This window comes from Camelina sativa, chromosome 1, assembly GCF_030686135.1.
Source record: "Camelina sativa cultivar CO46 ecotype springtype chromosome 1, ASM3068613v1".
Taxonomy (NCBI): Eukaryota; Viridiplantae; Streptophyta; class Magnoliopsida; order Brassicales; family Brassicaceae; genus Camelina; species Camelina sativa.
This window is the reverse complement of record NC_141880.1, coordinates 17550935-17567209: the sequence shown is the minus strand read 5'-3', so window position 1 is coordinate 17567209 and position 16275 is coordinate 17550935. Positions and strand designations below refer to the sequence as shown.

Here is a 16275-nt window from a genome sequence, read left to right as displayed (position 1 = left end):
GTTGGTTGGGTAAGGAGGGGATTTTATGTGCGGTCGAGACAGGGTGGAATCGTACAAGGAATTTCCGAACTCCGGGGTTTGTGGATAAGATAAGGAATTGTAGGAACTCTACTTCTTGGTGGCGGAAGAATAATATAAGTTCTGGTCCCTCGCTGATTTCTTCCTTAAAGGCGGCTTTACACGAGGCGAAGATGGAAGATTCGATTCCTCAAGAGGAAATTAGGGGTATTGAGAGGAAATTAAAAGAGGCGTATCGTGATGAGGAAATATACTTGCAACAAAAAAGCCGAAAATTTTGGTTAAGGGTTGGCGACAAAAATATGAAATATTTCCAAGCCTCTACTAAGCAAAGGAGGGTGAGGAATAGGATTTTTGGTCTTTTGGATGCCCATGATGTCTGGAACGACGCGCCCTTGGGTATGGAACAGATTGCTACAAAATACTTTGAGGATCTTTTTAAGAAGTCGGAGGGTAGGGGTATTTTAGAGATGATTCAGGAAATCAACCCAATCATTACGGATAGCATGAACAGAGATCTTACTAGGGATATCTCGGAGGTTCGAAAGGCCTTGTTTGCTATGCATCCGGAGAAAACTCCAGGACCTGACAGAATGACAGCTTTGTTTTTTCAACAGTTCTCGTCTTCTTTAAAAGGGGATTTGGTGGCTTTGGTTAAAGAGTTTTTTCGAACGGGTAATTTTGACCCACGATTGAATGAGACTAATATCTGTCTCATTCCTAAAGTTGATAGGCCACAGCGGATGGCAAAGTTTAGACCGATCAGTCTTTGTAATGTGAGTTACAAAATTATTTCTAAAGTTTTGTGTTTTCGGCTGAAAAGTTTCTTGCCCCTTTTGGTCTCAGAAACTCAGTCGGCTTTTGTCTCTAGTCGCTTAATCACATATAATATTCTTGTTGCTCATGAGATGTTTCACGGGTTGAATACTAATTGTCAGTGTAATTCGGAGTTTCTGGCCTTCAAAAGATATATGAGTAAGGCATATGATCGGGTTGAATGAGATTTTTTTAGAGGCAGTGTTGGTTAAACTAGGATTTGATAGGAGATGGGTTTCGTGGATCATGTGGTGTGTTTCTTCTGTGTCATATCAAGTTCTTATGAATGGTCAGCCTCAGGGAGCTATTGTTCCACAGAGGTTACGCCAAGGGATCCTCTGTCACCGTACTTGTTTATACTTTGCACAGAGGTCCTGATAGCAAATATTAAAAAGGCAGAACGGGAGAAGAAATTAACGGGTATCACCATTGCCCATTCAAGTCCCACTATCTCACATTTGTTGTTTGCGGATGATAGTCTTTTTTCTGTAAGGCTGAGGTGTCGGAATGTAAGACGGTTATGGAAATAATAGGGAATTATGGTAAAGCCTCTGGGCAAGAGGTTAATCTGGAGAAATCCTCTATTATGTTTGGTAAGAAGGTTCCATCAGAGCTCAGATCTCAGTTGAAAAATGTTATTGGTATTTCTAAAGAAGGCGGTATGGGCTCTTATTTAGGTATTCCCGAGAGTCTTCAGGGTTCGAAGACTAAAGTTTTTGGTTATGTTAAGGATCGGTTAGATGACCAAGTAAATGGTTGGTCTGCTAAGTATTTATCGAAAGGTGGCAAGGAAGTTATGATTAATTCGGTGGTGTTAGCACTCCCTACCCATGTTATGTCGGGCTATAAACTGCCGCAGGAGTTGACGTCTAAACTTACCAGTGCTGTTTCCACCTTCTGGTGGAAGTCTAAAGATAAGGCTCGAGGTATGCATTGGGTTTCTTGGGATAAACTATGCAAAGATAAGTGTGACAGGGTCTTGGTTTTCGAGCGTTGGAACAATTTAATGATGCCATGTTGGCTAAACAGTATTGGCGGTTAATTCATTATCAGACGTCCTTAATGGCTCGGGTAATGCGAGGTCGTTATTTTAGGAATATACATCCTCTTATGGCTAAAAAGCCGAATAACCTTTCTTTTGCATGGAGGAGTATCTACTCAATGAAGAACTTGGTGGCACAAGGTGCGAGATGGGGGGTAGGTTCAGGCTGTTCCATTTCGGTTTGGCAGATCCGTGGTTACCGGATATTCGGCCTAGACCAGCTAATGGTCGGGGAAGAATTCTTCACCCAAATTTGATGGTTAATCATTTAATTAATCCACTTATGAATGACTGGCATTTGCCTATTCTTGAAGAGTTCATGGATCCGGAGGATATACAGCTAATTCGGAGTTTGCCGATCAGTAAAACTCAAAAGCCAGACAAGTTATTATGGAATTTTACTAAGTCGTGGAAGTATTCGGTAAGGTCAGGCTATCGGTTAGCTCGGGCGTTGATCGCGGTCATTGAATACGGGCCAACGTGTATGGCTATTCAGGCTCATTAGTGGAATCTTGAGGTCCCCCCGAAGGTTCAACATTTCTTTTGGCAGGTGGCCTCTGGTTCTCTTCTTGTGATGGAAAGGCTTGCTAATAGGGGTGTTCGGTGTGATATTCTATGCAAACGGTGTGCTTCTGCGACATAGACTATCAATCACGCCCTTTTTGAGTGTCCTCGTTCGAGAAGTATATGGGAGCTGTCGCCGGTATCATTACAACCTGATGGTTTTCCGTATGCCTCGATCTATTCCAATTTAGATTTTATTTTCTGGCGCGCTTCATCCCAATCGGAGATTACGGATATAACTTTCTGTCTCCCTTGGATTCTATTGTCAGTTTGGAAAGATAGGAATAAAATTTTTTTTCAGGGAATAGAGGCGGAACCAATCGATATTCTTAATCAGGCGATTAATGATAAATTTTTGTGGGAAGAGGCAAAATATTTTTCCGGGAGAAATCGGTTTCCTCCGCCACTTTTGGAGGATACATATACCTCTCCGCATTGTCAGATTGATGGTTCGTGGAAAGATTCGGACCCTCTTCAAGCTCTGGGTTGGTGGCTTCACAATGGGGACGATTCTTCTGGGAGGACGGAGCCATAGACGCAGCCCTACACCCTTACACGCGGAGCTACAAGATTTTATTTGGGCTATGGAGTCACTGTTGGCGGCTGTGATCGATTGTCATGCCTACGAGACGGACTGTGCGGAGTTAGTTGCGATGGTTCAGACGCCCAAAGATGGGCCCGCTTTTTTGAGTCTTCTGGATGACTTAGCTTCGATCAGATCATATTTCCCTTCCTTCACTTTGTCCAAGATTGCACGAGAGTCCAATGCTAGGGCAGATTGTCTTGCCCGATCCTCAAGATCCTTAATTTTGAAACTTGTGTAAACTTTTAATCTCCAGTTTGGGCAACCAATCGTGGAGTTCTATTTTAATTTACTTATTGTTTGGTTGAAAAAAAAATAGTAACAAATAAATCAAAACTAATTAAGCAAAATTAACTTTTTAAAATAGTAAAACAATAATATAAATTTGTTTTAGTAAAAAAAAAATAATAACTATATAAAAATGAATTAAATAGCCTAAATGAAAATTTTAAAATAGTAAAAATAATACAATAGAGTTCTTTTAGTAATAATGTTATTATGCAAATTTTAAGCAAAGATCATATTCCAAAATTTAAAATGAGTTATTGAGTTTTAGAATGGAAGTAAGATTATAATGCGTGGTGAAGTAAAAAAAATAGTTTATGTAATTGTATTTATAAAATTCTAAACATAAAAATAAAATTGAAGTGAAACATTAGTTTCTAAAAAACATATACTACAAAGATCTATTATGAAATTTCATTTATAGAGAAATAAAAGATTAATTACGCAAACTCAACTTAAAAGTTTTGATCTAAAATGAAGACATTGTAAGGGTCACACTTTTTTGGGAAAACTATGAAAAACAATCTTGAAAAAGCATTCTACCTAAAAAACAAAATCAATTGTCACAAAATATAGAAAAATGATATACAAGCCATTACAAAAAGTGACATGTGATGTAACATATCTTATAAGACATATTATCAACTAAAGCTAAAATTCTATAAAATGACAAAAATTATATATATAAAATAAGCTTGAGATTTCATCAATTTTAGTAAATGCTTTTGACCCAAAATATTGGCAGAAACAACATATTTAAAGTACACTATGTTTTTTGAGAAGACGAAGCTGAGATTGCATAACAAAATTAACATCTGAAAATAACATATGAGGTTTTAGAAAAATATGTATCTTGGATTAGTGAACGGATATTCATTGTCGAGTTTAACCGTTTCACCATTTAAGCATTTTTGACTTGGTCAGAAATTCTATTATGGCAAGTGAAGCACTTGGACAACCCTCCTATTGTAGCAACATAGCACTAAAAATGTTAGTGAAACTTTGTATATTTGCATTTAATATGGGATATTGATATGTTTAAATGATCTCTATAATTAGGCATTTGGATTAGTGAACGAATATTCATTGTCGAGTTTAACCGTTCCCGAGGTTTTAAAGACTTGTTTACTTTCCCTACATGATACGCCCAAAATTCGAGGATCACTCAGCCGGACTAAAAAGGATAGAAACTCGCCAAGGTGCAGGGTGCAACAAGGGAGATTTGATGGATTGAGGGGTCGCACAACAGTTGCGGAAGGCTGATGTTATTCCCAACTCCAGTCACTGCTAGATATGACACACTAGTCCAGCAAAAGGAGACTATTGCTTGGATATTACACACTAAGAAACAAAGAAATGTTCTAGACAAAGAACAAAGAGATAGACTCTAAGATGAAAAGGAAAATTGGTTGATTATTCTCAAATGAAATTACATGAGTTTATATAGAGATAGAAAACTTGGTCACAAAGGCAAGTATTATTCTTGAAACTAAAACACAATAAAGATAGATAGTTGAATGAAGATTCAACTCTTTGAAGTTTGTCTTCCCAAGGTGAGTTGAACTCCATTTTCGTCATCCCTCTTTGACCACAAAATAAAGTGATTATTTTGGGCTTTCTTGGACTTGAATTAGGCTCAAAGTGGGCTGGACTTCATAGGTATCATCCCCAATAGTATCTCCCATGCTCTCTTTGGCCATAAGCTCTTGAACTGACCCATTAAGGGGTTCATTGATCTTTTGTCTTTTTGACTCTTTAGTCCAACTTGCTGATGAGAAACAACATGGGCTGTACCATTTCTTCACATTGGACTTAGTAGAAACACCTCCTGGTTGCCAAACATAATTCTGGAAGCACCTAAACCAACTGGACCTAAAATTCTTCATGTAAAGAACTAGGTTGACCTCCTTTGGAAAATGAAGCGTAACTTTATGGTTTGTTGGCCAGATCTTGTGTTCTTAGGCTTGTTGGAAACAGAAGAGATCCATTAACATCCTCCAACCGATGTCATGTCGAAATTGATGCTGAGTTAGTCTGTGTAACACGATATTTGGCTCAGACGCGAAACTGGGACTGGGGCAGATCCACTGATTTGAAATATCCATATCTTTCAAGTATGAACTGATTTTAATGTGCTTCCAATTCTCAGTGATTCAACGATAGATCAAAATTCCAGAACAGTTTGTTTCATACCTTGAATCCTTCGGACTTGGTCGGAATCCTCCGTTGAATGCTCATAAGTCCAAATCGCGTAGGCATGAGTTCATGTGATTTGTAAAATGAATAACTCCTTCATCTGAACTATGATTGGACTGATTCCACTTCGAGATATGCTGCAAATGAGGTAAGAATGTATCCCAAATAGTCGTTTGGCTGGAAGAATTGATCTTTGACTACGTTCGTGTTGAGCAAGACTCAAGCGTCGTCTTGGATGGTCTCATGATCACATCACTACAAATCAGCACATGATCTTTTGCTGTGTTTTGTCCTCACTCGCACAGTTCTGACAATCACTTCCCGGAAGATCACCCATCCTGAGACTACTTCAGATAAAACACGCTTAACTATAGAATTCTTTCAGGACTTTTGACCGAAAAGATAATTGCACTTTGATGACATAGGTGGTTAAATTAATTATTTTTAAATCTCTGCGCAAACCGGGGTGTCACATATTCAAACATAAATATATAAACAAATTCTCAAATCAAGTGTTATTGAACTAGTGATTTTTAAACAGACTTCTAAATGCACTTTTTGGAAGAAAAAAATTAAGCATTAGAGTTAATAACTTTGAAATAGTTTAGATGATTTTTTTAGTTAGAAAGACAAATAAATAAATTGCATGCTTTTAGATAGGATTAGTTTGGGGTGATTTTTACAGGAAATCATATCTTCCTTAATTCACTCAATTATCTAAAGACTCGCTAAAACTCGAAATCATTTAAAAATATCTGGTTGTTGGTATTCACTATTTTGTAATCATCTTTTCTACTAGTTGTTTGTAAATTATAAATGTCTTTCCATATTATATATTATTGAACTTAAATATTAGTTAATTTATTTGAAGTAATTCACAGTCAATTGTTATTTAATCAATGACTTACAAATGTTATATCCATTCTTATATTATCCAATATATATATATATACAAGATAAGGACCCGTCGGATTTGCGGGTTTTAAAATTTTGTAAATAAAAATAAATTTAACAAAAATATATTAAAATTTGTTGTACTTTATTTATAATTTTTTTTGCTATAATACACTAATTTATATATATTTACAAATTTATGATGTATGTTACCATTAACAATGTATTTTTTTGACACCTAAGTATATTTTTTGTTACAAATATATTCTTTACCACCACCTAGGAAAATACCTATATAAACACATTAAGCCAACTATTATATGTCTATTTATTTTCATTTTTGCATAGTTTATTTAAACACTAAAATTGTTGGTTCAAGAAACTTCACGAATAAAAAATATATTACATAGTATACTAATCAATAATGTATCATCACAATAGTGTATGACCAACCATGTAGAGAACCTCGGCTCCGTCCTCCTCTCTTATGGAGAGAGTCTTGCGTCCAACCTCCTCCGCCAAAAAGAGAACCTTGACTCCGCCTTCCTCCCTTGGGGAGATAACCATGCGTCCAACCTCTTCTACCATGGACACAACCTTGGCTTTGCCCTCCTCATGTCTGGAGAGAACATATTCACGTCTTTTAACTATCTTAAATTGGCATGCTTTGACAACCAATGAAACTAAAAGCCATTTTCCAACGTCACAAAATCATTTGATATGAACTAATGTTAAAGTTCTCAATGTATTCGTGGAAATGTGTAACATCTGCGAACCAAAATGTCTATTTTGGGGATGCGTGTCGATCGACACCAATGGGGTGTCGGTCGACACCAACATTTTTCTGGTCCGGCCAGATTGATTTAATTGTCGATTTTGGTTGGTTTGGTTTAAGGAAAACCATAGAACCGGATTATTTAAGTGGCAAGTCGACCTAGGTCGTGCAGTTTTGTTGTTTTGGCCGCTTGACAGAGAGAAAAGGAGAGAAAGCAGTTTCATAAGGTTTTGGTGAGAGTTTGTGAGATTTGAAAGCGTTTTTGGTGTGATCTTTCTGTGGGGTGAAGATCCAGGGCTAGACATGTGGTAGAAGATTACTAGGGAGGTTGGATTCGTCGTGGTTGGTCAGAAACTTCCTGCAAAGAGGTAAGTGCATTAACATGGCTGATCTAAGCCTGTGATTCCTTTTTCTTGATTGTTTGTTACTGTTTTTGTGTGTTTCCCTTGCTGGGATTGATTGTTACAGGTTCCTACGGACGTATATGATTTGGTTTTTGAGTATTGGGCGATTTGGTGGAGTTTGGGAGCGAGATTCGACTCTTGGCTTCGTGCGAATTTTGGTTGCATAGGTAGTGACGATCGACACCAATTGGTGTCGGTAGACACCAGTGAAGCGACATCGATCGACACCAAGAGCCAGTGTCGGTTGACACCTCCCTTCGAGCGAGATGATGTTTGTTTTCCTGTTTTGTATGCTTTGTATGTTGATTGTTTGGAACATTGGTATCACATTTGCTTGTGTGTATAGCCCAGTAGATGGGAGGATTGCCTCAATGAGTGTTTATCAAATACTCATGCATCTCAATTTGTGTTTGTAGTGCAGGTTAAGGCAAAGTGTGATCGTGGAATCAAGGCAATGAAGAGGAGGATGTTCCCGGGACTCGATTGGTTGTTGTCTGGCATTGCTAGGTTGTTAGAGTTGGGCCATTAGAACATTGCTAGGTTGATGATTCTACGTTTCCTGATGTTTGATATTGGAGTTGTTATTCTTTGATTATTGGTTATTTAATTATTGGATATTCATTAGTTTAATGTTATGGTTATGTTATCTGTTGTTGTGAGTTTGTGGTTAGGTGGCTAGTGTGTATGGGACCACTAGCTGTAGAGTATTTATTATTATTATTTTTTATTATTAAAAAAAATGGGTCGGGTCGTTTCAATTTTCAAAATGTCTTTGACACATTATGATGTAGCCTCTGTCTCCGAGCTCCTATTGATCTATTAAAACGGTTTATGATTTTCCAATCTATCTATCTATGTTTGTTTTAAGCTTGTGTTTGATTAGCGTGTTTTATACCTATTTTATGAAATATATAATCTCTTTATAATTATTTTTGAAAAAACTTTTTAATTTTTGTAATTTTTTGTAATTATCTTTTTACTTTATTAATTTTGTTTAAACAATTTTTATTTTTTGTCATAATCTCAAATCCCTCCTATTAAATTTTAACTTTTACACGTATCAAAATCTCAGAATAATAACGTGACACATGTCAAAATCATGTTAATGGCTAACTTTCAAAACCTAATTTTATATAATAAGATATACATTTAAAATGAATTCATTAACATTTTCTTTTTTGGTGTAAATTAACATTTTTAGTTAAATATGAGTTATATAACTCAAGTATTGACCTTTAAACACGAGTCTTGAAGAGATTTTAGGTTAATAGCTCTGTTTATTTTACCTAGTGTTAATAGCTCTGTTTATTTTTTATTTAATGTTGATTTATTTTAAATCTTAAATTTGCATACTTAACAAAGATTTGAAGAAAATGTGAAAGGTGGGGAATGATTTTGTGAAACGTTAAAGTTGAAGAATTTTATGGTCATTTTTCTGAAATTTCATTAAGTATTCACAAAAAAAATATAGATTTTTATTACCTCAAGTAAAGTATTCAACTTATTTTCATTTTATAAGGTTTAATTTATTCATGTGGACAACACAAATCAATCTTCTAAGTTTATCACTTAATTATTAATTATCTTTTGGATATACGGTGGCACACAAGGAAGACGATGTAAACATGTACACAAAATTCCTGGCTTTGCGTCACGACAATTACAACGAGGAAAGTCATATATATGCAATTTAATAAGGTGCTCTATGCACGTCTTGTTTCCATCAGCACCACATTTATCATCGAACCATTCCATAATTTCACACTGCACCACTTCAATCTCTATAATTTATATAAACCACAAAAATTGTTAAAATTATATATTTATTTAAAATTATATATATATATATATGATGACATATATATAAAGTAATGATGAATGAAGATTATAATTTTTCTTTTATCACAACAACTTTTGCTAAATTTTATTATCAAGAAAAATTAAAAGAATTCTGAATGGTTGTTTTTATACGAGTTAAAAGTTAAATCAAAAGGAAAATAATTTATTACCTTTGACATGGCTTATGACAAGGAAAAGGAAAATACAAGAAACCACAAACAAACTAGCAAATCTCATGATTCAACAAATTGATAAATAAAATTTGCAAAAACTTGCGTTTTCTTTAATCTTGTAAAGAAAGTATTTTTTTTTTAAACCAAAATGATTAAGAAGAAGATCTATGGGGAAAAATGGAAAAAAAACAAAAAAAAAAAACAATGAGATAGAAAGCTTAATGGCTCTTTTACTGTTCAATTTCTTAGCTTAATGACTTTTTATTTATTTCCGTTGAACTAAATTGTTAGGGATATCTTAAGATTTTAGGCAAATAAATCTATCAATATATATTTTTTTTGGTCAAATATAATATATCTATATATGATAATAAATCTCCTTACTTAAGGCAAACAATTAGATCAAGTTTTTGTTAAACTCTATTAACTCTGTTAAAGTTTAGTGTTATTAGTTTGTGATTTGTAAAAAGTCATTTAAAATCTTAACAAATTTGGGTTATTGAATTCAGACTTTTATAAGTCATTAAAAAATTTGTGTTATTCAATTAAAACAAAAGAACCTAGGATTGTTAATGAATTCAATTGTTTTGTTATTGGTTCATGATTTTATATACTTTTTTACCAAATAAAGTTATGGAAAATATAACAAAATACAGGGATTGTTTAGAGCATTTTACAAGATTTTAGCAATCTTTAATAATTTTTCACTTATTCACTTTTAATAATTTTATTTAACTCTTTGAAAATCTTTATAAATTAGAATTCAGTAACATTAATCACAAACAATTGATTTTTACCAAGATATCTTCAATCAAAACAACAAGAATCACTATAACCTTTCTCACATAAATATTTAAGAGCAAGTCCGTCGGAAGGATTTAGCAAGGACTCTTACATTTTTGGGACAAAAAATAAATCAAAACTGATCAAAAACACAAGAGTTAGCCTCTTAGTTAAGTAAGCTTTGTGATCGACTCGTACGTGTATTAATCTGATTGGTTTTATTTATGATATAAAACAATGTTTTTTTTTTCTTTTTTTCCCTTCTTTCTCTTTCTTCTCCCCATCTCTTTCTCTTCACTTCCCAAAAGCCGTGGAATTTGCGATTAACAATCTCCGTTCTTTGCACTTTTTGATTAAACAATATTCAGTCGGGATAATGATTAAGCAATCAGAACAACACATCAAAGGTATTTTCATGTTTCTATTTGTTTGAATTTTTGTTTTATAACGATTTAGAAATAAGGGTTTTGGATTTTCGAAAATTAGGGTTCTTCAATATCTCTTTTTATTTGTGTTTGTAGGCATGATTTTAATTAGGATTAACGAAATTAGCCATGAATGAAGATGAATTTCGGCAGAAATTGTATTTTCCATCGATTTTGTCCATTAGTTGATTTCGTGGATCTTGAGCTGTGGAAATGAGAATGTATGGTTTTAGTGTTGATCTGTGGTAGGTTAGTTGTGCAGAATTGCTTATGGTTAGGACTTGTTGTTGGAATCCAACCATCGATTAATCTTCAAATTGGTAAATATGTGAAGAGATGGACAGCAAAGAGACGCATCGGAGAAGACGAAGACGTTGTTGCGTTTGTGTCGTAGAAGAAGAAGAAGTAACGCAAAAGGAGAAATGTTATTGGGCCTGTTTAATTGTTTAAGCCCAATGACAAATGACTCATTAAGAAGTAGGTCTAAGATTAGAAGTTTAATATAAATATGTAATGTTGGAGACATAAGTAAAGTAAGAAGAAAGAGATTAAAAGACGCTAAACCTAAAAGTCGAATACTTGTTTTACTCGCTTGGCATTTTTTGTTTGGTGAGAAAATGGTTAAAGCAACAAAGACCATGTCCCTGCGTGTTGTGACAGGATTCAAGAGTCTTTGTTCTTGGACGTGATTGAGACGCTCTTTGGTCCTCCTTTGATTGGGACGAACAGGATCAGCAAATCATCTCTTAAAAACTGGGTGGTAAGCAATCTAGAACGAATGTATTTACACTCTTTTAAACATTTTCGGGTATTAATAGATATATGAAAATGTAGGTGAATACTTTTGGAGATAGAAGAGCTCTTATAAATATTTGGGAACATGTGGAAGATAGTGTTTGAATCCATCATCTACTTGTTTGTTATACACCCGTTTAATGTTGGCAATCAGTGTGAAATCGATGGAGTCCAGGTAAATTCATACAACCAATAACCTGTAGTAAAGAAAACTTCTCATTTTTATTTGTATCGTTTTGAATAAAATATCTCTTTTTACCCATAAAGAAATTCGTAATCAACAATTGAAGGATGATTTGGTTGAGAATATTTGGCAAAAGTTTGGCACAAATCAAGATTACACTAATCTTTTCTCCCATTTGTGATTTCTACTTCTATTTTATTATGCTTTTATGTTTTGTATGTTTAAAAGTTTATGAAATGCAATAATTTTCCATTTTAATAAGATCTTAATTGTTTAAATAATTAAACTAATTGTTCTACTTAAATTAACTATATAAAAAAAATTCATAAATAAGAACCCAGTCTACCATTGGACGAGTATAATTTTATTCAACAACCCAAATTTCTTATTTAAAAAAAGTACACTTTTTAATCAAAAAAAATTATAAGAGCTTCAAAATAAGTGTCCGCTTTCAAAAGCGGAAAAGCCTATGCAAACAGTTTCAACATAGCACATTCGTACTTGTTCATAATTCTTTCCTTTGTTCAAAAAAAAAATAAAAAAGTTCATAATTCTTTCTTTTTTGTCGTCATTTGTTCATAATTCATTTGGCCAATTTTACTAAACATGATAGCTTTTTAAGGATATTAAGGAGGATTCTTGCAAAAATCAGAATTCAATTAAAACTACCAACCGGCCTACCAAGACGCTAGAACTCCCATCTTCTGTGCATCAACCTTAAGGAATAAGGAGGCAAGCTAGAGCTCATGATGAAACAATTACTGAAAAGCTATCATGTTTAGTAAAATTGGCTCGAAAAAGAGAAAAAAAAACAAAAAAAACTAACCAAGATTCACGACAAAGTGGATGATTGAGAGCTTGTCTTCTCAAGTCAAGTCCCTAGCTAGTTCATCATGATACTCAAACCACGCCATATCTCAAGAGAACGATAGACAATCTTCAAGGTAAACCAAAACAAACCTTTCCTAGTGTCTTTACCAAGGTGGTTTTTGGAAAACTTCTTGGAGTCATTAATTTAACCCAAAAAAAAAAACTAGAAACTTTAAAAGCACAATTTTTTTTATTTTTTTTTTGTCAACAAAACCACAACTTTTATATTTTCTGTAAAATATTTTAGGACCCTCTTTACTTTATTATATCTCCTTTATTCTCTATTTTTCACTTACATATATTTTTTACTATTTTTAAAAATACTATTATTCATAATTATTTTTATTAATAAACGTTTAAGAAATATTTGAATTTATTTTAATATAACGTAAAAATGGTGGTATAGTAACATATAAATCAAATATTTGAATTTATCATCACAATAATTTATTATTGCATAAACGTAAAAAGAAATAAAAAAAATACAAGAAAATATTGTTAACTTGGGTTTGGGGGCTCACAACCTAATTGTTATAGGGCCTTGTTATAATAAAGCACATGCGATTTTACTATATTAACAGACAGGTTAAATACATACCACACATGCACTTTTATCATTATATTTATCATTATATTGTACTAGGTTTTGAACCCACGTTACGCGTGGATATATTTGATATATTTTGATGAAAAATATATATGATTGATGACGGTAGTAAAATATTATCTTATAAAAAATTTAAATTAGTATTAAGGAAAAAATTAAATTTCAGAGACACAATTTTTTGAAATATAAAAATCAGTTGTGTTATAAAATCAAATCTGATAACAAAAAAATTATGAATTTAACTCGACATCCAGGCGAGGCAAATTAAACTGATGACCACACATATCCTAAACCATTTCTTTGACCACGAGAAAAACAAAATAATTTTATCATCATGAATTTAACTCATTTTCATATTTAATTGATCGCTACCACCTATGTTTTCGTGTTTTTATTCAATGTTTTCTTATTCTTCATATTATTTCTTGTCATTTCTATTTTCAAATTTTGTGGTAATCTTCATCATTACTTTTACCGTCTCGTTCTTCGCTATACTCTTTTTCTTCTTCATCCTCGCCAACTTCTTCACTTTCTTCCACTAAAAAACCTTTTTTTAGACTATCACACAACTTGTTAATCCATCAAACTCCAAGAACAAAATCATTTCTTTTCTCATAAAAATAAAAAATAAGATAAAAAATAAAAAATTAATGAAAAAATATCAACTTATCTATAAAATCATACACAAAAATATGTTTTACATAAATATTTATAATATTCTAAACTTTTAAAAGGTTTCGAAATATAAATTTTGAACCTTTTAAAAAAAATTTAAATATTATAATTTTTAAATTTTAAAAAGTTTAAAATATTAGAAATATTAAAACTTTTTAAAAGCTAAGAACTTTAAAAAGTTTCAATATTTATAATATTAAAACTTTTAAAAATTTTAAATATTATAATTTATTTTTTTCAAACTTTTTAAAGTTTTAATTTGATCAAATAAAAAACCGGATCAAACCGAATATACTTTTAAACTTGGACGCCTGATAAATCAAGATTTCTTTTATTAGTATTATGCATATAAATCAAGATACTAATGTGGGATATCTTTTATTGGACGCCTGATGTGGGATATTATGCATAGTTCTTTTATTTCTATTAATTTAAATTTTTTTTTTTTTCTAAAAAATTCTCGAAATTTAAAAAATGTTAATGAATGACATGTCAAATCTTGATTGATTGTTTAATCTAATTTTTAATATAGAAAATTCTAAAGATTTTTAAAAATATTAATTAGTGAAGTGTCTAATCACAATTGGAGGTTTAAAATTGTACTTATATGTCATGCTTTTTATTAGTATAGATTTTAATCTTTACTCTTTACAATCAATTCTAGAAGTCCAAAACCAAAGTGTGGTTGTCATTAAAATTGAGCTTGTCTTCATACCATCTCCGGGCGTCGGCCATATCCGATCAACAACGGCGTTAGCGAAGCTTCTCGTAGATAACGACGACCGCCTCTCCGTCACTCTCATCGTCATCCCTTCACAATTCTCTGACCACGCTTCTTCCTCCGTCTACACTAAGTCCGAAGACCGTCTCCGCTACTGCCTCATCCCCGCCGTTGATCAAGATCCGAACCAAACATACATATCTTACATTGAGAGCAAGAAACCATATGTAAGAGCCGCCGTGTCCGAACTCGCCACGGATGTTTCCACACGTTCAGACTCGCGGCTCGCTGGGATTGTAGTGGACATGTTCTGCACGTCGATGTTAGACGTCGCCGACGAGCTTAACCTCCCGACGTATATCGTCTACACGTCGAACGCTTCATATCTCGGGGTACAGTTCCATGTTCAATCTCTTTACGAAGACAAAAAAACTCGACGTAAGTGAGCTTAGAGACTCTAATGTAAAGTTTGACGTTCCAACTCTGACTCGACAGTTTCCGGCGAACTGTTTGCCTTCGGTGATGCTAACCAAGAAATGGTTTCCTTACGTTTTGGGTCGAGCTACAAGTTTTAGAAAGACGAAGGGTATTTTGGTGAACTTAGTGGCTGAGTTGGAACCTCAGGCGTTGAAGTTCTTTTCCGGCGGGAATGGGAATACAAATATTCCTCCGGTGTACACGGTTGGACCCATTATGGACTTCAAAACCAACGGCGAAGATGAGAAGAGAATGGAGATTTTACGTTGGCTAAGAGAGCAACCGACAAAATCTGTAGTGTTCCTCTGCTTCGGGAGCATGGGAGGTTTCACCGACGAACAAACACGAGAAATAGCCGTGGCTCTAGAGCGGAGCGGCCATAGGTTCTTATGGTCGCTCCGTCGTGCTTCTCCCGTGGTGGAAGACATGATTGGTTCTCCTCCCGGAGAAGTCACGAACTTAGAGGAGGTTCTTCCAAAAGGTTTCTTGGATCGGACGGTGGACACTGGAAAGATCATAAGCTGGGCACCACAAGTAGCTGTGCTGGAGAGTCCTGCGATAGGAGCGTTCGTAACACATTGTGGATGGAACTCGATTCTTGAGAGTCTATGGTTCGGTGTTCCCATGGCTGCGTGGCCTATCTTTGGGGAACAACAGTTTAACGCGTATCAGATGGTGGTGAAGCTTGGTTTAGCGGCGGAGGTGAAGAAGGATTATCGGAGAGATTTTCTGGTGGGTGAGCCGGAGATTGTGACGGCTGAGGAGATTGAGAGAGGGATCAAGTGTGCGATGGAGCAGGATAGCAAGATGAGGAAGATAGTGACTGAGATGAAGGATAAACTCCACGTGGCGTTGCTGGACGGTGGATCTTCTAAGAAGTTTGTTCAAGACGTGGTCGATAATGTTCCACAGGAATGTGGTCCGATAAAAATCAAACGATCAAATAATTAAAGACCACAAAAATGACATATATGTCTGAAAGTGAAAGAACAATAAATTCAGTTTATGTCCCATCTATCTTTTATATTTATAATCTACAAAGAATAATCACACCAATGTGCATGAAAATATATGGATGTATCAAACTGTACGTAATTTCATCATATGATCTAATAACATTATAGCAGTAGTGATTTATTGAGAGATTGA

General features: G+C 34.1%; 1 protein-coding gene, 1 long non-coding RNA gene and 1 pseudogene across 7 annotated transcripts; all 3 read left to right on the top strand.

Annotated features, from left to right (window-relative positions):
- The first annotated feature begins 1354 nt into the window (after positions 1 to 1354).
- On the top strand, positions 1355 to 2519 carry LOC147950046 (uncharacterized). The gene is made up of 4 exons (XM_087512087.1): positions 1355 to 1760; positions 1864 to 1915; positions 2018 to 2297; positions 2427 to 2519. The coding sequence occupies exons 1-4, from the start codon at positions 1355 to 1357 to the stop codon at positions 2517 to 2519; spliced, it is 831 nt and encodes a 276-aa protein (XP_087368213.1).
- Positions 2520 to 10371: 7852 nt separating this feature from the next.
- Positions 10372 to 11862, top strand: LOC104698907 (uncharacterized). 5 transcript variants are annotated; one of them, XR_015563090.1, is made up of 3 exons: positions 10372 to 10779; positions 11132 to 11557; positions 11632 to 11862. It is a non-coding gene; the product is annotated as an uncharacterized LOC104698907 (long non-coding RNA). The 5 variants fall into 5 exon arrangements; XR_753352.3 differs by having other exon boundaries at positions 10374 to 10779; positions 10894 to 11557; XR_015563084.1 differs by having other exon boundaries at positions 10587 to 10779; positions 11052 to 11557.
- A 2678-nt stretch (positions 11863 to 14540) lies between these two features.
- On the top strand, positions 14541 to 16137 carry LOC104698893 (UDP-glycosyltransferase 71B1 pseudogene; annotated as a pseudogene). The gene is made up of 2 exons (XR_015597755.1): positions 14541 to 15041; positions 15145 to 16137. The product of XR_015597755.1 is annotated as a UDP-glycosyltransferase 71B1 pseudogene (transcript).
- Positions 16138 to 16275: the final 138 nt, after the last annotated feature.

What these genes read in the sequence shown, in the direction of transcription:
- LOC147950046 (XM_087512087.1), top strand. Translation starts at nt 1,355, where the DNA reads ATGGAAATAATAGGGAATTATGGTAAAGCCTCTGGGCAAGAGGTTAAT. An exon ending in AATGGCTCGGGTAATGCGAG is followed by an intron (nt 1,916 to 2,017) that starts GTCGTTATTTTA and finishes TGGTGGCACAAG; the next exon opens with GTGCGAGATGGGGGGTAGGT. An exon ending in CTAAGTCGTGGAAGTATTCG is followed by an intron (nt 2,298 to 2,426) that starts GTAAGGTCAGGC and finishes TTCTTTTGGCAG; the next exon opens with GTGGCCTCTGGTTCTCTTCT.